This window comes from Nyctereutes procyonoides, unplaced genomic scaffold, assembly GCF_905146905.1.
Source record: "Nyctereutes procyonoides isolate TBG_1078 unplaced genomic scaffold, NYPRO_anot_genome, whole genome shotgun sequence".
Classification (NCBI taxonomy): Eukaryota; Metazoa; Chordata; class Mammalia; order Carnivora; family Canidae; genus Nyctereutes; species Nyctereutes procyonoides.
This window is the reverse complement of record NW_026575126.1, coordinates 22510296-22533356: the sequence shown is the minus strand read 5'-3', so window position 1 is coordinate 22533356 and position 23061 is coordinate 22510296. Positions and strand designations below refer to the sequence as shown.

Below are 23061 nucleotides of genomic sequence, written 5' to 3'. Positions count from 1 at the left end.
TGTGTATTCCAAAACCTCTGTATCTGCATCACAGATGTGTCCTGTGGCCAGCCTGGCTGCCGGGCCTCCCTCTGTCTGCAAGTCTTCCCCTGGTCCTGCCCTGTGAGGGCACCCAGGCCCCACCCTGCTCAGGAGGGGGCAGGTGGTCTCGGTCCCCATTACTGACTGCCCTGCTTTTCTTTGTTTCAGACACTGCTCAGATTCAACGCCATGCTAAGGAAGCTGCTCATTATCTTTCCACACTTCTGCCTGGGCCGGGGCCTCATTGACCTGGCACTGAGCCAGGCTGTGACAGATGTCTACGCCCGGTTTGGTGGGTGGCATTCGAGGCCTGTGGAACATGGCCCTACATCCTCTGCGTGTGGGAGGGCTTGCAGCCTGTGCTGGGGCCGGGGGACACCTGGTTGGTCTGAGAGTGTCCTGCCCAGAAGGGATCAGCTGCCTCTGCCTCTTTGTCTGAGGAGCCCCAGGAGGTGTCACGAGCAGGCTCCTACTCATCCCTACTCTGATTAGAGACACCAGGATGAAGAGGGGTTCTCAGCTGTCGCTTACTCCTTTGCATAGGCCTGGTCCAGCTGGGCCAAATGTTGTAACTAGGTCTTTAGGGAAAGCTGGGGCAGCTGAGTGGACTTAATTCCTGTCCCCAGGTGAGGAGCACTCTACAAATCCATTCCAGTGGGATCTGATTGGAAAGAACCTGGTTGCCATGGCAGCAGAAGGGGTGGTGTACTTGCTTCTGACTCTCTTCATCCAGCACCACTTCTTCCTCACCCGATGGTACGTTCAGGCCACTGCCCTAAGGATGCCAACAGGAGCTCATTGCATCTGTCCAGGGACTTGGCTTCACATCCATGTAGTCATCTCTTCTCCCACTAGCCCCACTCCATATGGGTTTTTACACCCTTAAAGCTTGGTTTGTTCTGAATTACACAAGGAGAGAGAGTAAAATAGACTCATTGGAATTTATGAATTCCAACTTATTGGAATTCCAATTCCAAATTATGAAATTTAGAAATTATGAAGAATTTAAACTTTAAAGTATTTAAAATACAGGTTTTTTTTATTTTAGTCACTAATATTTAATCCCTCTCACTTCATTAACAGATACTCATTTTAAGTTGGATAATAGCCTTGCAAATGATAATGGTTAAGGGAGATCCAAAGTACTGGGAAATTCATGCATTCACAAGAAAATAGACAAAGTGGGCCCCTTTGCTAATTAGAGATTTGAGAGTGGAGACAGGGAGTAATATCATCCCTTGGGGTTATATCCAAGGCGGCTAAAGCCAGGGGCAGTTGTGAAGGGTGAGGGGCAGTGATTGTGCCCCCCTGAGGCGGGAGGCAGAGGTGGGCAGTGACTGCCAACTGTAACCCAGCCCAGCAGTGCCATTCTTCCCTGGCTTCTTGACCCAGGCTTTGCCTCATTCTGACACAAGACCCCAGGTTTCCAGAAGGCTGTCCCTCTGCCATCCAGGCTGAGCTTCACTAGGGCTCTGCACAGGGCTCTGAACTGCAAATCACTGGGTCCTTAGAACACGCTTTCCTGGACGGTGTTTTGTTCCTTATCTTTTCGTCCTCTCAGGCTGAGTCTGGCTATATGCAAATAAAGATTCAGAGGACCTGTTTTAGGTTTTGATCCATAGGGAATCAAGTTACTAGAAACGAATCTACCTCCCTACTCACAAGGTTGTGAGGATTTAACGAGATAATAGGCATCAACACACTTGGAATAAAATGATGTGACCGTGAAGTGGTGCTAGTTATGGGGGACAGTGTGAGGAATTGATGTCCATGGGACACTCAGCCCTCACAGGCCCCCCTCTGTGCCTTTGGCCACATCTTGAAGAAACCTTGCGGTAGGAGGGAAGAGGCAGACTTATTTACCAAAACTCATTAGCTTCAAATTCTGATGTCAAACAATTGAGCAAGTCTGGCCACTTGAGCCTGAAACAGCACCGGAGGATCATTCGATGATCTCTGGCTACAGGAAGCCCACAGCCATGCTGAGAGGCAACCAGGTAAAGAGAAGAAGGGAAGGGCAGAAGAAAGGGTAATTTTGGTAGAGGACATGCTAATGGGAGGAGTTCAGGATGGCTGTGAAGGGGGAAAGTGAGAGGGATGAGTGAGAGAGGAGCCTGGAGAGGTAAGCAGAGCCAAGTCCTGAAGTGCCCTCACCTTGGTGAGGACTTCAAGTTTAAGCCTGAGGGCAGCAGGGAGCTGTTGGGGTGTTTTACTCAGGCAGGTAAATGATCTGCCAGGACTAGAAGCAGAGAGACCAGGCAGGAAGCCGTGTTGGCACCCAAGCAAGAGTCAGCGGTAGCTTGGGTAGGAGTAGGGGTGAGGGGAGATAGAGAAAACATAGGTCAATTGGATAAATGGTAGGACAAGATTTAGAGATGAATCAGATGAGGCCAACAAGAGAGGAAGGAAAGACGATAGGCCAAGGTGGTCGGGAAGGGTTTCAGAAAGAGGCTGTGTCTTTAAGGATGAGGAGGCTTCTGTCTGTCAGGGCAGGAGGAAGAGAAGGCTGCAGCACTGGAAATGCCTGCAGAGGCTGGGAATCAGGGAAGATTAGCAGGGGCTGGGGACCAAGCTTGATCAAATGGTTGGGAGAGGAGTTAGTTCAAGAGATAAGTGGGAGACGGGTGACGTTTACTGAGTGCTTACCATAGATGAAGTGTTTTAGTTATGATAACAGCTGCCAGGATTTGAGTTCTGACTCTGTGTCAGAGGCTGTGCCAAGTTCATCTTCTCCACAGTCCTGTGAGGTAGACACTGTTATCCCCTCCCTACCGAATGGCTGAAGGAGGTGAGGTTTAGAGGTTCAGTGACATGCCCAAGGTCATGCCCCTCCCTACCGAATGGTTGAAGGAAGTTGAAGGAGGTTTAGAGGTTCAGTGACATGCCCAAGGTCACACACAGAGAGGCCAGGACTGGAAACCAGGGACACTGCGCACCAACACAGTCCTGTCTCCTTTTCTTCCTCTAGGGTTTCTGAGCCTGCTAAGGAGCCCATCATAGATGAAGATGATGATGTGGCTGAAGAAAGACAAAGAATTATTAGTGGGGGAAATAAAACTGATATCTTACGGCTAAATGAACTAACCAAGGTAAGGAACTAGGTATAGATGACTGAGGTTGGCAGGGCCAGTTGAGTCCAGAGATGGCACAACATTGTAATTTTCCTTTTGTAGAATAAGCAATATTACCTATGCAAGCAATTCATTTTCCTAATTTTATCTAAGATTGTCATCACTGTGTTGTAATTTGCCTCCTAAGAACTCCTAATTCCAGTGCATTCTCTGTAGCGTTTATCTAGGGCACCAGCACAGGGCCCAGTATGAGCCCTTATGACTGAGCCTCACTAATCCTTCTCCCCTCCATCTCTGCACAACCGTGCAGTGTCCTGGGGCTCACAACACCTCAGTGAACACTCGCCAGTATATAGTAACCTCGTCGTGTCGGTAGTTCTCACCTCAACTGTCCTGTGCTCCTGCTCTCTCCTCTCTTCCCTCTCTAACCCTCTCTCAGTTCTCAGTCCAGTTTCTCTGCATCCTGCAGATCTATTCAGGCACCTCCAGCCCAGCAGTGGACAGGCTATGTGTCGGAGTCCGCCCTGGAGAGGTGGGTACCCTGCAAAATCCTGTGCATGCCTCTTCTCCCCGCTAAAGCAGAGCTATCTCAAAGAAATCAAATGTAACCACATAGGTCACTTTAAATTTCCTAGCAGCCCCATGAAAAAAGTAAAAAAAAGAAAACAGATGAAATTAATCTTGATCTTTTACCCAATATATCAGAAATATTGTCACATCAACATGTAATTTATATAAAACATTATTGATAGAATATTTTGCATTCTTTTTTTTAAGTTTTCAAAATCCAGGGTGGTTTTACACATACAGCACATGTCAGTTCAGACTAGATGCATATCAAGTGCTCAGTGGTCATTGTAAGGGAGGAAAATCTACCCTTCTGGGTTCTCTTGGTAGGGCTTTGTAAATTGGACTGATGGAAGACAGATTAAGAAGAGAAAAGCAAACAGACATTTATTAACATGTGCATGGCACATGCACAAAGGAATGATCAGAAATAAATGACACAAGCAGTGGTTAGAACTTGGGCTTATGTAGCTTCTTGACAAAGGAATGATACATTTTTAGAGAAGTGACATGACAAAGGAAAAGGACCATAAGTCAGTAGGGGTGGCAAATTATAGAAAGGCAAATATGGGGTAAACTAATGCTAAATAAAGACTAGTTAGTAAAGTCTGCTATGTAGATACCTCTGGCACTGTCTCCAGACTCTAAAGTTGCTACTGGCAGTTAACTTTTGCTCTTCCTGGTACAGAGGGCAAGAGGGGACACCTTATAAATTTATGCCCCACTTTTAGCCAAACAGGGAAGGGAAGAGATCTTTTCTTGTATCTGCTACTTCTTAATTCCCTTCAGCTCAAAGTCATCCTTACACCAAAGTAGCATAGCCTATTCCATACATGTCTAGTGGCCTCGGTAATGGCAGCACAAGTCAAAAATGTTTCCCACCTACCCATACCTGACAGTCTACACTCTTTGGGCTTCTTGGGCTCTAGGATGAGGCCATTTCTGTGTCTTCTCCCTCAGTGCTTTGGTCTTCTGGGAGTGAATGGAGCTGGCAAAACAACTACATTCAAGATGCTTACTGGGGACACCACAGTGACCTCAGGTGATGCCACTATAGCAGGCAAGAGGTGAGTGTCCTGCTCATCCCATCTCAGGGTGTCTCTCCCAGGCCCAGGGCCATGTTCCCATCGCAGCATAAGGAGAATGAACGTGAGACCCTGCACTGAGGATGACTCTGAGTGCATGGAAGATCTGTGCAGAAGAGTAGGCCTCTAAGAGAGCACGGTCCAGAAAGCACAAGACGTAGACTGTCTGGAAAATTGAATTGAATTATGACTGTTAAGACATGCCCCTGTAAGCATGGGTTCTTGGAAACTTCTGGAAAGCACTAAGTCAGTGGTTCTTAGTCTTTTTGGGGTTATAGACTCCTTTGAGCATCTGATGAACACTTGTACTTTCTTCCTTTTTTTTTTCTTCCTATAAAAATAGACCATTATTGGGGCACCTGCCTAGCTCATTTGGTAAAGCATGTGACTCTTGATCGTGGGGGTTGTAAGTTTGAGCCCCACACTGGGTGTAGAGATTGCTTGAAAAAATAAAATCTTAAAAATACACACACATACACACACACGCACACACGCACACACACATGCACACACACCATCATCCCCCATTATCTCCCTCCATACATTTTTGCAAAGAGTTTAAAGGAATTTACTGAGGCCTGAAGTACATTTATGATCCTGCAGGATCCCTGGGTCCCAGGTTAAGAACCTCTGTGATGAAGCATCCTTTCTCTGGTTTGAGTTTCTAGATGGGGGCTGGTTCAAGAGCCTTCAGGGACTTTAGTCTGATTTGGCTATTTCTGTGCTGACGCTTGGCTTTGCCAGGCTAAGGAGCCTTTATAAAGGAAAAACTGGCATGTGTCCTTGGATTTTGGAAAGTGCCTGCTGCTCTCTGTAATAAGGCGTGAGTAAACAGACTGGTCCTCTGTGGCACAGGGTCAGGAATGTGAGCCTATGCTGCTTGCCACTTTCCAGGCTGCTCCCTGAACAGCAGAGCCCATAGGCATTAGAAGTGCCTGGAGGAACCCTCTGCCCTGGTTTATAAGTAGAGTTAGGCAGTGCTGACTTTTGCTCAGCATCTGCCTGACTGAGGCCTCCTTCCCTCACCTGGGAGCCATCCTCAGCAATATGCCTGCAGGTTCACTGGACATGGCTCAGACAGGATGAATTTGGTTCTCTGATCTTCCCCATCCATCCCTGTTGGGTCTGCTTGCAAAGGAACAAGCAGCAGTGAAGTCAGGCCGTGGACGAATCTGTCTCATCTGCAGATCCAGCTTAGCCTACAACCAAGAAAATAATTTGACAGTGGTAGCAAAAGGCATCTTGAGGGACCAAAGAACGGCAGGCAGGAGGATATAATAGGATTTACCATAAGACATCAAGTGACACAAGTCCAAGCAAGACACAGCCTGATGTCCCTGATGCCTAGAAGATGGAAGCTAGATGAGGTGGAAACTAGAACACAGCTGTAGGTTTAAGATACAGGATTGGGTTTCTCTAGTAGTACAACTCCCATGAATTTGGCAAAGTATTCTCCTTGCTTCCCTGGGTAGTTTTAATTGGCTCAGTCATACTGAAATACTTTTTGTTATAGTGGGAGACTGCATAGCACCTCTCTGTCCCATCCTATTGCATCCATCTTTTATTCATAGATCCTAAGCTACAAGTGAAGCAGGGAGAGCAGGGAGTGATTAGACCAGATTAGATAATTTATTTTTTTCATCAAGGCAATGTGTCTTCTTGTGGGAGAGAAAAGGAGTTGTATTTTCTAGTGGGAGTCAAAGGGAGTTGATAGAACTCAATTCACTTCTTCTCTGCTCCCTGCCAGTCTCTTGCTCTGGGTACTGATCTGACTGGTTCCTCTTTCATTTACTGTATCTCTGCCAATAAACCCAAAAGGAGAAGTTTACTTTCTTTAGGATGCTGCATCTTCTCTAGTTACTTCCCCAATGTCTGAAAGGGATGAGAAATCACTGGTCATTTTCTTTTTCTTTTTTCTGTTAAAGATCTATTTATTTTAGAGAAAGAGAGGGAGTGTGTACTGAATGGGGGGAGGGGCAGAGGGTGAGGGAGAGAGAGAATCACAAGCAGACTCCTCACTGAGTGAGGAGCCCAATGCAAGGCTTGATTCCCAAGACCCATGAGATCATGACCTGAACTGAAATCACAAGTCAGACACATAACAGACTGAACCATCCAGGAGCCCCTCACCAGTCATTTTTTAAAGCCTGATCTTCCCTTTGTTTTTAAACCCACGTATATTGGGCAGCCTGGGTGGCTTAGAGGTTTAGCGCTGCCTTCAGCCGGGGTGTGATCCTGGAGACCTGAGATCGAGTCCCACGTCAGGCTCCCTGCATGGGCCTGCTTTTCCCTCTGCCTGTGTCTCTGTCTCTCTCTCTCTCTCTCTCTCTCTCTGTGTGTGTCTCTCACAAATAAATAAAATCTTCAAAAATAAATAAATAAAATAAAATAAACCCACATATGAGTTGATCCATTCCAAAACTAAAGCTGACTTTGAATAATAGGTATTCAGTTTATAGACAGAGAAACTTGGAAAGATCTATTGGATTCAAAGCTCAGAATTTCAGTTCATCATTATCTAAACAAAGGGTCCCTGCTTTGATTCAGAAATGTTGTGCACATTTCTGAAGCAAAGCAGAAGAGAAGAGATAGCTTGCTTATCCCATTGGCAGTTTTCCAGCCCTTGCTCTCTTGTCCCCATCCCCCTTTGAAGGAAACTTGCTAATTGCTTTTTCTTCTTGCAGTATTTTAACTAATATATCTGACGTCCACCAAAGTATGGGCTACTGTCCTCAGTTTGATGCAGTTGATGACCTGCTCACGGGGCGAGAACATCTTTATCTTTATGCCCGGCTCCGAGGTGTACCAGCAGATGAAATTGAAAGGGTAAAAAATGGTTTCTTGTTGCCACTCAGGAGTTTGGTAAACCCTAAGCCTCTTTCATGAGAGTGGATTTATTTAGAGATGGGAAAGTTGGAGCATGCTGTCCACTCAACAAATGCTTTCTGTGTGTCTACTATATGCCAAATATTGTTGTAGAAGATGGAGGCTTAGCAGCAAACAAAACAAGAAAATCCCTGGCTCCATATTAAATAATATAATATATGCATTTACCCTTTGATTCAGCAATCCTACTTCTGGGAATTTACCCCAAAGATATACCTCCCACAGTGCAAAATGCATATGCACAAGGTTATTCATTGCATTAGTAGTCACAAAACACTGGACACTACCTAAATATTCAGGCATAGAACATTGGTTGAACAATTTATGGTATAGACACATAATAAATGCAGCTGTTAAACACATACACACATACACAGAAAATCTCTCTGAACTGATCCGGAGTTACTTCCAAGAGATATTGTTAAGTAAAAAAAGCAAAGGGCAAAAGAGCACATGTAGAATTCTACTTTTCTCCTCCACTATTTTCTATTTAAGTATATAGTTGACATACAATGTTACATTAGTTTCAGGTGTACAACAGTGCTTTGATAACTCCGTACTTTAAGCACTACCCACCAGAAAGGTAGCTACCATCTATAATATTATATATATATATTGCTATTATATAATATTATATATATATAATGCTATTATATAATATATATAATGTTATACAATATATATAATGCTATTATATAATATTTTATATATATATGTGTGTATATATATATATATACACACACATATATATATAATGCTATTATAACACTGTTGCAATGACAAATTTCAGGGCTGGGACAGAATAGGTATCAAATGAGCCTGGAACATCTTATTAAGCCAGAAAGTAAAGTGCTTAAAAAAAAAAAAAGAGGCATGTCACACCTACACAGGAGCCATCTTAAAGGGTGTCCTAATAACCAAACATGGGACAATTTGAACAGCAAAATAATAAATACCATGGTAAATTAAAAAAACATTGGGGGAAACATAGGAATTCCTAACTTCACGGTGTTAAATCGATAAATAAGAGCAAAGATAGTTCTTGCCTATACTCAAATGCTGAGAGCCAACAGATTAGCATGGAAGAAACTACAGAGTTGGAAAATCATTTTTCAGTGATCATAGTAAAGATTGGATTGCACAAGAATCAAGGGAAAATTTTTTATGAAAAGCAAGATATTTGTATAGCTAAGTATCTCCCACAGAATGCTTGTTGGTTGTGAGGGGAAAGCATAATACTTTCACAATGAAGAAATTAGACAATACCTTTAATTGGGTGATCAAAATTAACATCCCCTATGAGGGGTATCTGGACATGTCCTGCCCCTAGAGATGATACCTGAGGACACAACTTTTCCTGCATAATATTCTGATTGGGAATGTGTAACCTGGATCTTATCTTGAGAAAACATCAAATAAATTCCAAAGGAACATTCTATTAAAAAAAAATATAGGGACTGTACTTTTCAAAAGTATCAAGGTCACAAAAGACAAAGAAAGGCTATGGAAATGTTCCTGAGCAGAAGAACTAAGTAGACACAATAACAGTAATGGACACTAGACTGCATTCTGTGCTGGATAGTAAATAATGCCACGAAAGACATTACTGGGTGAGTTGGCAAACTGTGAAGGGTAGATGAGATGAAAGTATCAGAACAATGTTAAATTTACTGACGTTGATAGCTGTCCTGTGGTTATGTAAGAGTATTCCTCTCCTTAGGAAGTACACACTAAACTGTTTAGGAGAGAGGGCCACAGTATATAACTTAGCGGAAAAGGCTCTGAAAAAATCATGTGTGTGTGTGTGTGTGTGTGTGTGTATCCTTGCACATGTGCACATGCGTGCACGTAAGAGAGGGAGAGAAAAAGAGTGAAATGTTTATGAATGTTTTTGTATTATTCTTATTTTTAAACATTTCTGTAAGTTGGAAACTATTCCAAATAAGAAGTTAAAAGTGAAGCTTACATTCTAGTGGGAAGGACACATAATAAATAAGTAAAACATACTGTACATTTACGAGTGAAAAGTCAGTAAAGGAAAATAAAGTAGGGATGAATTGTTGGGGGAGGGACTGTTCTTCTGGTAGGGAGGGCACAGGGCCAGCCAGCATCACAGAGGAAGTGATCCCTGAAGACCTAAAGGAGCTTCCACAGTGTGCCATGTGGTTATCTAGGGGAAGAACAATCCAGGCAGAGGCACAAAAGTACAGAAGGCAGAAGCAGGGTGGGCTTGTCTCCAAAGACTTCTCTAGTCTTCTTCCTGTGCACATTTATACTCACACACACTTGGTATTCTTTATCATGATTTCCTGTTGATTTTCCTCAAAGCACTATTACAGTCTGTCATTCTGTTTATTTTGATTGTGTGTCTTCCCCCACTCCATCTGTGGGTACGACAGCAATGGCTGTGTTCACCATTATTCTCCAGTGCCCAGTACAGTGCCTGACTCATAGCAGTTGCTCGATAAGTGTGTATGAGATGTGTGAGACTTCAAGTGTGACCCTGTCAAAGGGTGGAAGCATCAGGCCTAAGACCCACCATCAGACCCTGGGACTCTTCCACCCTTATCCATAGTCTGGGACACTGGGTGAGAAGCACTGTCTTGGTCTTCATAAGGCTGAAGGTCATTTCTCTGGGGCAGCAGCAAGCCACACTGCTATGTAAGGCACAGTATTGAAAGGAGACATCTGGCCCCCCAGTCCAATAACCACCCCATGAGCCAGTAAGTAGCCTCCTTTCAGCCTAGCTGTGTCTGTCATCCTGCAGGTGTGAGATCTGGGAGTCCAAGACTGAATTGTGGAGGTTTGCTTGTTTGTCTTTCCACAGTAGGATTTCTTCCTCTTCCCTAGGTGGCAAACTGGAGTATTCAGAGCCTGGGCCTGTCTCTCTATGCAGATCGCCTGGTCGGCACCTACAGTGGAGGCAACAAGCGGAAACTCTCTACCGCCATTGCATTGATGGGCTGCCCGCCTCTGGTGCTGCTGGTGAGAGCCACCAGGACCTGTGGGGATAGATGGGCTCAGGGGCAAACCAAGTGCTGCATCTCTGTGGGTGGGCCAACAGATTTAGAACACGCAGCGATCTGTTTTCGTCTAGACTATTTCTTGTCCTGCATGTTTTGAGCAAATCAACCCAGTGTCTAGTTCACAACTCTTTGGGGGAAACTAGAGTCATAACATATACTTACTCTGAGCCCCTAGGAAGTCCCTTGTGGACCCATAGGCTCACAGCGGGGAAGGTCAGTCCCTCTGGTCAGATAGTAGAAGAAGTGACTTCTTCACTGCTAGAAGAAGTCAGCCTGGGATGGAAGAGGGGCAGGAACACTGGCCTAGATCAAGGGCTCATGTGATTCTCACTGGAGCTGCACCAGACCCAAGGCCCTTGTGCCCATGCAGTCTGGGGGTATATGAGGGCATGGGTCACAGGGTTGGGAGTGACTCATAAAAGTCTCCCAGGCTATCTCTCTGCCTCCTTGCAAATATATGTGTAAGGTTGTTGGGGTTTGTTTTTTTTTTTTTTTTAAGATAATTCTGCTGTTGCCTTAATCAACCTTAACCCATTCATAGGCTGAAATGGGTCAGTGGGTATGCATAATGTCTTCTTACTCTCCTGGATCACCTCCTGCCTTCCCTACCTGAAGACTGGGTTCCCCAAGTCTTAACCACTTGGGGAGGCACTTTGTACATTGTCTGCCAGAGAGCAGAACTGCTCAGAGGGAGTCAGCCAAGGAGGGTGCAATAACCAGGAGAGGCTGGCTCCAAGCCCAACTCCCTACCCTCTGCCTCCCCACAGGATGAGCCCACCACAGGGATGGACCCCCAGGCACGCCGCATGTTGTGGAACACCATTGTGAGCATCATCAGAGAAGGGAGAGCTGTGGTCCTCACATCCCACAGGCAAGAGATTCCCAGGGGCTGGGGTGGAACAGGTGGGCACAGGAGTCCTCTCTACTCCTTACCTCCTCTCTCCTGCCCCACAGCATGGAAGAGTGTGAGGCTCTGTGTACCCGGCTGGCCATCATGGTAAAGGGCACCTTTCAGTGTCTGGGCACCATTCAGCACCTCAAGTACAAGTAAGGATATGCTGGGGGCTCGCCTTTGTTACCTTCGTTGGGGGTAGAGGGGGGTCAGCCAGGCCCTGTGCTGTCTACTGACACTTGGGAGGGTCCTACTGCCCTTATCCCAAGGGTAGAAAGGCATGTGGTCTGGACCTTGTTCCACAGCAGCAGACAGAAAAAGCTGCTGTGCTGAAAGAAACTTCCCTATGTTGGGCTAATTGCCTGTGGTTGAGGACTCCCTGAGTCTCCAGATGGGGTTCTGATTAGGGCATATGCAGACCCTGGCAGGGATGAGGGAGGGTCACTACCACTGCCTCATTATCCTACAGATCCAGCACTGATGACCTATTTAATAAGAGTCCATAACCAACATAGGGATGGTTAGGAGACCAAATAACCGGAGAATCAGTTTTCCTTCCAGACATGTTTATGCTTCTGAATTTGAGAAGTGACCATGCCAGTAACCTTCCGTAGGATTATCCTGTCCCCATAAATTGTAAACTACTGTAAATAATGCATTATTAATAATAGTTTGAATGCCAAAGCCAACAGTTAAAATAAGATTAGGGTGATAATGCCATGCTCCTTGCATTCTGATATGCTTTATCAGCTAGGAAGGGTAGATTTGTAGTTATCATTCACTTATTTAACAAACACTTTTTAAGAGCCCAGAATATAAAAGTCACTGTGCTAGTTGGTTGTAGGAACAGTACATAACCCAGCTTATCTAAGCCAAGATGCTTAGTCTTGTACCCATGGGACTGTGGCACAGGACACATCATCCTTCATATGCATCAGGGCAGATAAGCGATTGAGAGGAAGGTCTAGTAGATTAAGCTGCATTTGGGTATTTGACCCATGATTTCTTGAGCAACTACAGCTTGGAGACCACACAAATATCTAGGGAGACGTCAGCATATGTGGTCACCAGTCCCATGTCATAGCTTCCTGGGTCCAACTGCAGGAGATATGGAAGGATTCCCTACTGGTTTCCCTCTCACTCATCAATATCCTCATGGTAGGACAGGTGAGAAGGGAATGTCTCCTATCTGGAGGGACAGTCAGTTTTCCAGAGCTGAAAGGAAAGCTGTATTTTATTATAGAGAACAACCCTTGGTCATGGAGGGAACATTGAAATAAATTATAACTTACACAGTATACCCTGACATAAGCACGTAAGGACTCTAGCTGGCTGTGCACACACTCCCTGGTGGACCATTCTGTATCCACATGTGGGTGACCAGCTCACCTGGTGAGGGGAAGAGGGAAGCACTGATGGTCCTGCCCTAGCAGCTCCCATTTTTCTGGAAGTTTCTACCTGGAAGTACTGCCTCCCCAAGTCTTTGTTCCTCCTGGGGATCTCTTTGAAGAAGGAGAAAGCCTTTCCATTACTGATGGAAAGTAATTAGCAATTTCCATTACTAATGCTAGTCCTATAGGCCTTCAGGGGGTTGTGATCTCCTTAAGGGGCTAAAAAACCACCTTTGACTTCAGCAGTATGTGGGAGGGAAAGGAGCAGAGAACATCCATGTCTCCAGGAGTTGGACACAGGAAGCTGTCACAGGTCTGGCGACTCACTTCACCACACATTTAGACCTCTAAAAACTAGTATCAAACTATTTTTCAGGAACTGTCACAGGCTTTTTCCTACTAGTTTTAAACATGCACACAAGGTTTGTAGTACAGGCCTTTAACCCCCAATATTTTTGGTGAGTCTATTCCTTACTTTGGAATTGCTTCAGCCACTAATAAGCCTGTGCCATGCCACCATGCATGTCCCCTAGGTTTGGAGATGGCTACATTGTCACAATGAAAATCAAATCCCCAAAGGAAGACTTGCTTCCTGACTTGAATCCGGTGGAGCAGTTCTTCCAGGGAAACTTCCCGGGCAGCGTACAGAGGGAGAGACACTACAACATGCTCCAGTTCCAGGTCTCCTCCTCTTCCCTAGCCCGGATCTTCCGACTGCTCATCTCCCACAAGGACAGCCTGCTCATTGAGGAGTACTCGGTCACGCAGACCACACTGGACCAGGCAAGTTGCCCGAGGGACACCACGTGCAGAGTGGGGCTGTGCACAGGCTGGGCCGGCACACCTGATTTTCAATCCTCTGGTTCCTCTGTCCATTAAGGTAAAGCTTAGTAGGTCAGAAATTGTTTTCCACAATATTTTAGTCATCAGCAAATTTCATTGAATTTACATCATTCTTCCCCACCACACTATGACTTTAGTTCATCCTTCCTGGGTTGTGGTGCTGACTTTTTTTTTTCTCTTCACATCAATGTTATTGGTGCTTAATTTACATACAATCAAATGGACCCATTCAGAGCGTTCAATTCGTTGATTTTTTTTATAAGCCGTTGTGCCATGAATCAGGGTTTTTAATATGATCACTTGGTTTTTTAATATAATGGCAAAGTGAATATAACATAATTAACCATTCTTAAGTGTACAGTATCATTAAGTACAGTCACATTATTGTGAAATGGATCACCACCATCCATTTCCAGAGATTTTTCATCTTCCTAAACTGAAACTGTATATACAGTAGACAAGAATTCCCCATTAACCACTTCCCCCAGCCACTGGTAACTACTGTTCAACTTTCTGTTGACTACTCCACATACCTTATATAAGTGGACTCATATAGTATCTGCCATTTTGTGTTGAGCTTATTTCACTTAACATAATGTCCCCCAGTTCATCCATGTTGTAGCATGTGTCAGAATATCCTTCTTTTAAAGGCTGAGTCGTAGTCCATTAAATGCATCCATTAAATGCATTATCCGTTCATCCACTTGGACATTTGAGTTATTTCTGGGGGTTTTGCTGTTGCCATTTGTTTGTTTTAAATAAACATCCTAATACAGTCTAATAAAGCAGTGGAAATAGGCAAGTCTCCATATACACCCTTTGAGGAACTGGCTCACCAGCACCTTCCTGCCAGCAGATGAAGGCAGGAGCAGGAGTCACAGTCATACTGCACACTGAATACAGAGCAGAAAAGAGAGGAGATCGGACTTCTGCTTCTGTTTTTGTTTTGTTGTTGTTGTTGTCAGTTTCTTTAGAGGTTTAGGAGGATGCTGCTAGCTGAGAATCTACCCCGAGTCCTTTGAATCCTCTCATGGGAATTCCTTTGACTTAGGACAGAATTCTAAGAAAGGAGCCCTGTTGTGGGCACTGGTGGCTAGGCTTTGTGAGTGGGCCCCCCTCCCCTCCTGCAGGACACAGCTGCTCTAGCAGGGTTGTACATTAACTGTGGAAGAAAGAAAGAAAGTGGGTGGGTGGAGGATACCATTATTCTAGAAACATCTACCTATCCTTGCTCTCCTACTCTCCTCCCCAGGTATTTGTGAATTTTGCTAAACAGCAGACTGAAACTCATGACCTCCCTCTGCACCCTCGAGCCGCTGGAGCCAGCCGACAAGCAAAGGTATTCCTGCCACTCTTCCATAGTCTACTGTTTGAGGCAGATCCTCAGCTCAGGGACTGGTCAGTTGGGCCTGAGGGGCCCCAAGGCCCAGATATACTGCCCACGGAGAGTCCCACCCATACTAGATCCCCACCACATCTCTGCCACTCTCCAGCAGTTCTGTACTGAGGAGCTGTCCTGTCAGGGGTTGTGTAGGTTCCTTTTATAATCGAGAAGCCATCTGGGTGGCGTGGGAGAGCATTTTTGAAAAGAGCCTTCCCACATGTTTTTGCTTATGGTGAAAAGACTTGGGTTTTAGAAATATGAAGCAGGGAAAATAGAGAGAATTTTTTAATGTTTGGGTTGTTGGACACTTGACATTTATGTTTTTGTTCATGTGTTTGTGTTTCAAAGGAAGTAAATTAACCAGCACTCCATTTCAATAGTGGACATATTCAGTTAGAGCAAAGATTACTGTCTGGTTTAGGAAGACAGCTCTTTGTTCTGTATAAAAATATTAAGGGGTACCTGGCTGGCTCAGTTGGTGCAGCATGTTACTCTTGATCTTAGGGTTGTGAGTTCAAGCCCCACATTGGATATAGAGATTACTTTAAAAATTAATTTAAAAATATATCAAGATGATGAAGGAAGAAATAATAGAAGGTATATATCCTGGCCTGTGATGAATCTTGGGTTAGGTATCTATAGGATCCTGCCCTGGCATGGTGCTCCATGTAAGGAGCATGTCTACCCCATCCCCATTCCCCAGAAAGAGAGAGAGAGAGCACTAGAGAAAGTACTGGAAGAGGAGCCAGTATCCAGGTGCCTTGGCTTAAGCCTGGGAACTTTAAAAGAATTTTTTTTTTAAGATTTTATTTATTCATGAGAGACACAGAGAGAGAGAGAGAGAGAGAGAGAGAGAGAGAGAGACGCAGAGACACAGGCAGAGGGAGAAGCAGGCTCCATGCAGGGAGCCCGACATGGGACTCAATCCCGGGTCTCCAGGATCAGGCCCTGGGCTGAAGGCAGCGCTAAACCGCTGAGCCACCCGGGCTGCCATAAAAGAAATTTTTTTAAGTAAGTTCCATGTCCAACGTAGGGTTTGAATTCATGACCCTGAGATTGAAAGTCATGTGCTCTATTGACTGAACCAGCCAGGTGCCCCAAGCCTGGGACTTTAAAGGGACAAATTAATTCAGCCATTCTGTCCCAACTTACCTGGAGAATAAAATCAAACATTTCTCCAATAAACAAAGATGTGCAAACCCTTATTTCCTGTAAAATTCTTGTTCTTCCCACCAGTTTCTTAATTGCAAAAAACCCACGAATCTTGCCACTGATTGAAATACTCCTTTTCAAAGCTGTGCTTGCAATGAATTTTTCCCCTTCCTCTTGACTAGTAGAGACCTAACAGCTACTGGGCCAGATTAACCTTGACCTCCATCTCCAGAGGACCCAGAAATGCATAAGTAGAGGCACCTGTCCAGGGAATGTTAGTTCTACTAAGATTTTCTAGTCGCTCTTCCTCATTTTATAAATCTTGTATTTGCTGTTTACGCCTGTAGAAAATTATTCTTTGAAAACCACTTGCAGTTATGAACCCCTTTTATAACTCATTGGGTAGCAAAAGTATTTCCTAGAACTACCAATGGTCTCCCTACCTCAGCCTGGTATATTCTTTCTCAGAGGGATAAACCAGATCATCTCTGGGCTAAGGTAAGGGGTGCTGATGGTCCGTGACCTACAGCATTTAATTCGGCTAAGGTCATGATCCCAGGGTCCAGGGATCGAGCCCCCATAGCATCTGGCTCCCTGCTCAGCAAGGACCCTGCTTCTTCTCTCTCTCCTGCTGCTCCCCCAGTTTGTTCTCTTTCTCTCTGTGTGTGTTTGTGTGTCAAATAAATAAAATCATTTTAAAAAATAAAAGGGAAACTCTTATTAAATAAATAAATTTGTGATTCAAACCCTAACCCTGCTTACTGACATATTACCTTTACCAAGGTTTGCAAAAATCCTTTACTATAACATTGTATGCAAATGAATGTCATGAAACAAATTGTAATTACAATCTTGTTTACATTATACCACTTTAATTTCCCTAATGTCTCTTACAAAAAAGAAAAAGGTTGTTTCTCTCAATAAATTCTAGAAAACATTCAAACTTGCCTCGAAACTCACATGAGAGCACCGCTTGAGGAAGTTCAGCCAGCTGGTGGCTTCCCAGCCCCAAACTATGAGTGAGAACCACACCGACACTTCATTATCTAGAGAGCAGTGTATCTGGTTATCAAGAATGTTTTGAATTCTTAAAAGACTCAGTACTGGACAATATCTTTTGGGATGATGTTTGTGGAATGTCACAATCTGTTTTATGGAAACAAGTGAGGGTCAAGGTTTTCGTAGATAACTAGGTGATAGATGATCAGTCAACTTAGAAACATCCTAAAGGTGTTTACAATTGAGTGTCCATCACATGTATTTTCCAGAAGCAGGAACAACTCAGCTCAGTTTCTCACCCTTAATCTTTTTTTTATCTGCATTTTTTAAAATTGAAGTGTAGTTGACATACAATATTATATTAGTTTCTGGAGTACAACATAAATTGTTGTGAAGATTTAACGATTTGGCAATTATATACATTACCAAATGCTCAACACAGTCACAATACAACACTGTTACAATATTATTGACCATATTCTCTATGCTATACTTTTCATCTCCATGACTTTCGTATTTTACAACTAAGAGTTTGTATCTCTTTATCTCCTTTACCTATATCACCCACCCCCCAACCCCTTCCCTCAGCAACCATCAGTTTATTCTCTATTTATGAACCTGTTTCTAGCTTATTTGTTTTGAATTTTAGATTCCATGTTTAAGTAAAATCACATGGTATTTGCCTTTCTGTCTTTCCTTTAACGTAATATCCTCCAGGTCCATCCATGTTATCACAAATGGCAGAATTTCATTCTTTTAGCTGAATAATATTGCACTGTATATGTGTCACATCTCTCTTTTTTTGAGTGTAGTGGCACACACTGATACATTAGTTTCAGGTGTACAGTATAATGATTCGGCTTGTCTCTACCTTATGCTATGCTCACCGCAATATACGCATCTTTACCCATTCATTTACCAGGGGACACTTGGGTTGCTTCTATATCTTGACTATTGTAAATAATGCTGCAATAAACATAGGGCTGCATGTATCCCTTTGGATTAGTGTTTTGTTTACTCTGGGTAAATAACCAAAAGTAGAATTACTGGATCATATGCTATTTCTGTTTCCACGGTGGCTGCACCAATTTATGTTCCCACCAACAGTGCACTAGGGTTCCCTTTTCTCCACATCTTCACAAATACTTATTATTTCTTGTCTTTTTGATACTAGCCATTTGACTAGTGTGAAGTGATAGCTCATTGTGGGTTTGACTTGCATTTCGCTCATGATTAGTGATGTTGAACATCTTTTCATGTGTCTGCTGGCCATTTGTATGTCTTCTTTGGAAAAATGTCTATTCATGTACTCTGCATTATGTATTTTTTTTTATTTATTTATTTATTTATTTATTTATTTATTTGCCTCAACACAGGGCTTGAACTCGTGACCCTGAGATCATGACTTGAGCCAAGACCAAGAGTTGGACATTCAACCAATTAAGGCACCTATGTGCCCCCCTCTGCCCATTTTTAATTGGATTTGGGTGGGGTTGAGTCTGATCCTTATTTATTTTTAAAGAGTTTCTATGTATGACATATCTTTATCAATTATTTTCTGAAGTACCTGCAGCCTTGCCTGGGATCTTTGCCCCACCTCAAAGAATGTTCTTAGCCCTTAATGTTAGATTAATCATCTTCTCAAGAGCATGTGTGATTTTTAAGACAGATAATTGATAAACCACGTTTTGTCTAAATTTGGGCAGGCCTACATCTAACCCCCTCCTTGCTGACACTCCTCCTACCTCCCACAACTAGTGTAGGAATTCAGCCTGTACGTTCTACTTAGAGACCATGTCTCTCCAGTTAGAAAGGTGTCCACTTTTCCAGGGGCTGGGCATAATGCCTGAGCTTTGATCTGGAGCCTGCTATCCTAAACCCTTGCTCCAATTTCTCCTATCCTTTCATTCTCCTGTCAGATTTTCATGCCTCCCAGGAGCCACCTCTGTAGGAACTGCACAAAAGGAATTTTGTACCTCATGAATGACCTAACATGACTTTTAAGACAGAAAGAGCATGATAACATTTTAGGCTAAAAACAAACCAAAAGATACTATGACAATCTGTGGAAACTGCACCCTCTGTGAGGCAAGCATGTGCACACATATGGCATGAGTCCTTATAACATCTACACCATAGAGCTAGAAGGCCCTGAGGGGTCATCTGGTCCAACTTTTTCACAGAAAAGGAAACAAGCATAGCCCATAACCTTGGAGATCTGACAAAATCACAAGATCCTCCACTGAGCTTCCTTCAGCAATTAATCAACAAGTATTTAACTTTTAAAATTGAAAAGTTGATGTACCAGGACACCTGGGTGGCTCAGTGGTTGAGCCACCCAGTGGTTGAGCATCTGCCTTTGGCTCAGGTCATGATCCTGGGATCTGGGATCAAGTCCCGCATTAGGGTACCCACATTAGGGGACCTACTTCTCCCTCTACCTATGTCTCTGCCTTCTCTCTGTGTCTCTCATGAATAAATAAGTCTTTAAAAAAATAAAATAAAAAATAGAATAAAAGCTGATGTATCATCTTTTCAAAAAATGACTATGATGACAAGAGTCCATCTGATCTCCTTCCACAGGTCTGATCTCCAAAATACTCATTCACTAGAGCTGAGAAGAAACTCTGGGCAGCCCAAAAGGCAGGAGCCTTTGCCATATGGTCATCTGATTGGACCACCTCAGCAGCAGAAACAAACACATGCAGGCCCTCAGCAAACTCCAAAGGGGGCTCTTTCAGAAAGAAACCAAACTTGACTTGCTCTCCTGGAACACCTGATGGGGAAACTGACCCAGCCAAACAAATGCAAACCGTTCTTATGCAGACCACAGAAGGAGAAACCCCAGCCTGACCTAGTAGCACTGACTATCACTCTCATTTTCAGTGGATCTACTTTCTTCTGTGTGTGTGTGTGTGTGTGTGTTATTTTTAAGGAGAAAATAAAGTACAAATGTACTTATCACAGACCATTTGAATTCACTCATCCACCCTGGGGTGCACCATCTGGTATTTAGACATCCTTTGTGCCTATGTAGCTTCCTGTCACTGAGTAAGCTTCTAGAAGAGTTATTGCCACAGAAGTACTAGTCATGGCAAGATTCTGCAACGGTGGGGTGGAAGTGAATGGACTGGTCTTGATGGTCCATGTCAAGTCTGTTTGTAGGGTTTGAAGAAAACACCCAACTGGTAATGCACATATATATTATCCATTGTCAGGTGGGTATTGCCTGAATCTATTTGCCCAGCTTATTTGAGTGCCTACCTCATAGGTATAATTGGGACAGGAGACAAGGAGGCAAGGGTAAGTGAGAGTGGATGCTTGGTTGGTCATGAGATCCAGCATGTCTTTGGAACTGGTTAGAGGTGTCATATAGTACCATGCCATTTCCACAGTGCTGATGTGTGTATCTTCTCCAGGGAGGTTAGGGAGTAGTGTTTCACAGGACATCTAATTATTTGCAGAAAAACTCATGAAGAATCAGAACATAATTGTTTTAAACTATTTCAAAAGACTTGTGGACAAGGAGACCAAACAGCACCTTGCCAAGGTGGCCTTATCTATAGGGTCCATATAGTTCAAGCACTTTCTACAGCAGTGGCATATCACACCAGGATATAATCCAGAGTCCTGGGGGGAGGTAGGACAGCAGTAAAGAGAAATGCTGAGACCCAGTAACTGTTCCTGAGAAGGGCAAGTGAAAGAAAGCAAACATGAGGTGGTGACCACTTTCCCTCCTCAAGGAGGCTTCAGTGCCTCCCCAGAGGCAGAGGGCTTCACAACTTTAAATCCTGCACAGGTATTGGCTTGCTGCTTTGCACATAATAGATGCTTAAGAGGTAACTATAGAGTTTACAAAACCACTTTGGTAGCCTCATAGCTTAATCTGGTTTTAACTTTTTTCTATTCTACCGATGACCCAAGCCATAAAACCTTTTTAACTAGAATTAAAATAGTTTGAGGAAACCCAGTGTGCTGTTGACTCTTACCACAGGCCCTTGCATTCTGGTTAGTTTTGTTATTTAAACCAGCAACTACCAGATCACAGGGGAGGAGACTATGGTGGTGGTGGTTGGAGGCTATAAGCACTCATTTGTGGTGGCTTTAGGAAGGCATCCAGGGAAGATATGGGGAAAATCCCACCCTGCCTGGGAGAGGGAAGCTCAGTGTAGCTGTCTCTACTACACCTGAGGTCTCCACTGGCAATGTCTGTGTCTTTTTTTCTCATTTTCCTTAGCTCCTGACACACAAAAAAACACTCAACAATGACTTGCTGAATTGAACACTCTAAAAACCCAGCAAAGAAAAGAATATGGAAAAGAAGAAGATCCAAGAATCTAAAGACAGCAGCAAAGGGCAGGTAGATCAACAGCGATGCTATGGTATAAAAAAAAAAAAATCACGGAGGAGGAGGCACGTCCATACTTCTTTTGGTTTAAGGATAATTCACATTGGAAGTGTGGCTCACATCTGAGAACATGTTACTTTATTGAAAGGTCTCCCAATCTGGTTTAATAAGGGAGATTTACAAAGAAGAGGAAGACAAAGTGATGAGTCAATTCAGAAAACAAGACCACTCAGGAGATATTCCAGGAATATGACTTGTTGCCAGATCTTCTCGAGTTCCAATTCTTTGGGGAGCTCGAGATTTTGGAATAGTGGAAATCAAAAGAGAATCCCTTTTACTCTGAGTAAAAAACTCATAGAATGCTTCATTTGTGCCTGCTCTTATGGCGCTCCTTCCCTTACTAGACAGTAAGGGAAAAGTGGAGCAGGCAACAAGCTTTGGGCCTGAAAGAAAGATTCCCAGGTTTCTTGCCCTGGGGCCAATAAGAGTTCTGTACCAGTAGGCCTGCAAAGCTTATGGAAGGGAAGAAGGTGTCCCCTAGAAATATGGCAATGTCACCTTGATGGGACAGCTGTTTCAGGCACCAGAAAGACTTAGACCGCTGGGCCCAAGCTATGTGGGACTTGGTTTCCTCAACATGGTGATTCAGTGCCTCAGCAGATCCTGAGACTAATAGTTTGTGATTCCTGATATATATAGGGCAGAATGGCTACAATATGTCCAAGGTGGTTGTCAAGTTGGGGAAAGCTTAGGTACTAGAAGTTTCAGATGCATAGAACCACAGGTTTGTGGAACTGCAAAATAACTCAGTGCTCAAATACTAAGCCCTTATATAATTATTTGTTTTTCACTGTCTTATTGGAAAAGGAAACCAAGTCCCCCCAAAGATCAAATTCCTTGGCTGGCCATGCAGCCTTCCCTGCATGCCCCACTCTGGTCTTTCTCCAGTTAGTTCATTCCCATGTCCATTGAGACAGGCCCATCAGACCCAGAACTCTGGAATTCCCATCTCAAATGTCCTGAAGTCTGCTTGTAGGGCCTGGGTAGGCCATGTCTATCTGTGGCACATAAGACCCACTGGGAAAGCAGGAAAGGGAGGGAAGCCATGAGGCAGCTGGCTCTATACCAACATAGCCCAATGTGGAGCTCCATGGAAACCAAGAAGTCAGAATTTGAACCTATATCATCATGGTCATTATTGAGTAGTTTGTTAGCTTCACTGATATACCTAAAGAACTGAAACATATATGGCATGAGGACTCCCAAAAGGTACTCTCCTCAGAGCCTTTCCCAAAGCTCACCGTGACACATACTCAGCTTGCTGGGCAGGTGCCTGATATTAAGATTCAGATGTATATGTCTTGTGAGACTTTGCCTAAACTAGTCATCCTCTTGT

General features: G+C 43.9%; 1 protein-coding gene and 1 long non-coding RNA gene across 2 annotated transcripts in view; one reads left to right on the top strand and one right to left on the bottom strand.

The window, feature by feature from the left end:
• Positions 1-20234, top strand: part of ABCA4 (ATP binding cassette subfamily A member 4) — a 127189-nt gene extending 106955 nt beyond the window's left edge. Inside the window, exons 39-50 of the mRNA XM_055340937.1 lie at positions 190-313; positions 648-777; positions 2990-3110; positions 3562-3624; positions 4620-4726; positions 7429-7570; positions 10481-10615; positions 11424-11527; positions 11611-11703; positions 13473-13722; positions 15035-15121; positions 19901-20234. Coding sequence (XP_055196912.1) covers positions 190-313; positions 648-777; positions 2990-3110; positions 3562-3624; positions 4620-4726; positions 7429-7570; positions 10481-10615; positions 11424-11527; positions 11611-11703; positions 13473-13722; positions 15035-15121; positions 19901-19906 — 1362 coding nt within the window. The 3' untranslated portion in view covers positions 19907-20234. The remainder of the gene's footprint in view (positions 1-189; positions 314-647; positions 778-2989; positions 3111-3561; positions 3625-4619; positions 4727-7428; positions 7571-10480; positions 10616-11423; positions 11528-11610; positions 11704-13472; positions 13723-15034; positions 15122-19900) is intronic.
• Positions 4732-23061, bottom strand: part of LOC129520035 (uncharacterized) — a 52571-nt gene continuing 34241 nt past the window's right edge. The window contains exon 3 of the long non-coding RNA XR_008666466.1: positions 4732-5943. This is a non-coding gene — a long non-coding RNA (uncharacterized LOC129520035). The remainder of the gene's footprint in view (positions 5944-23061) is intronic.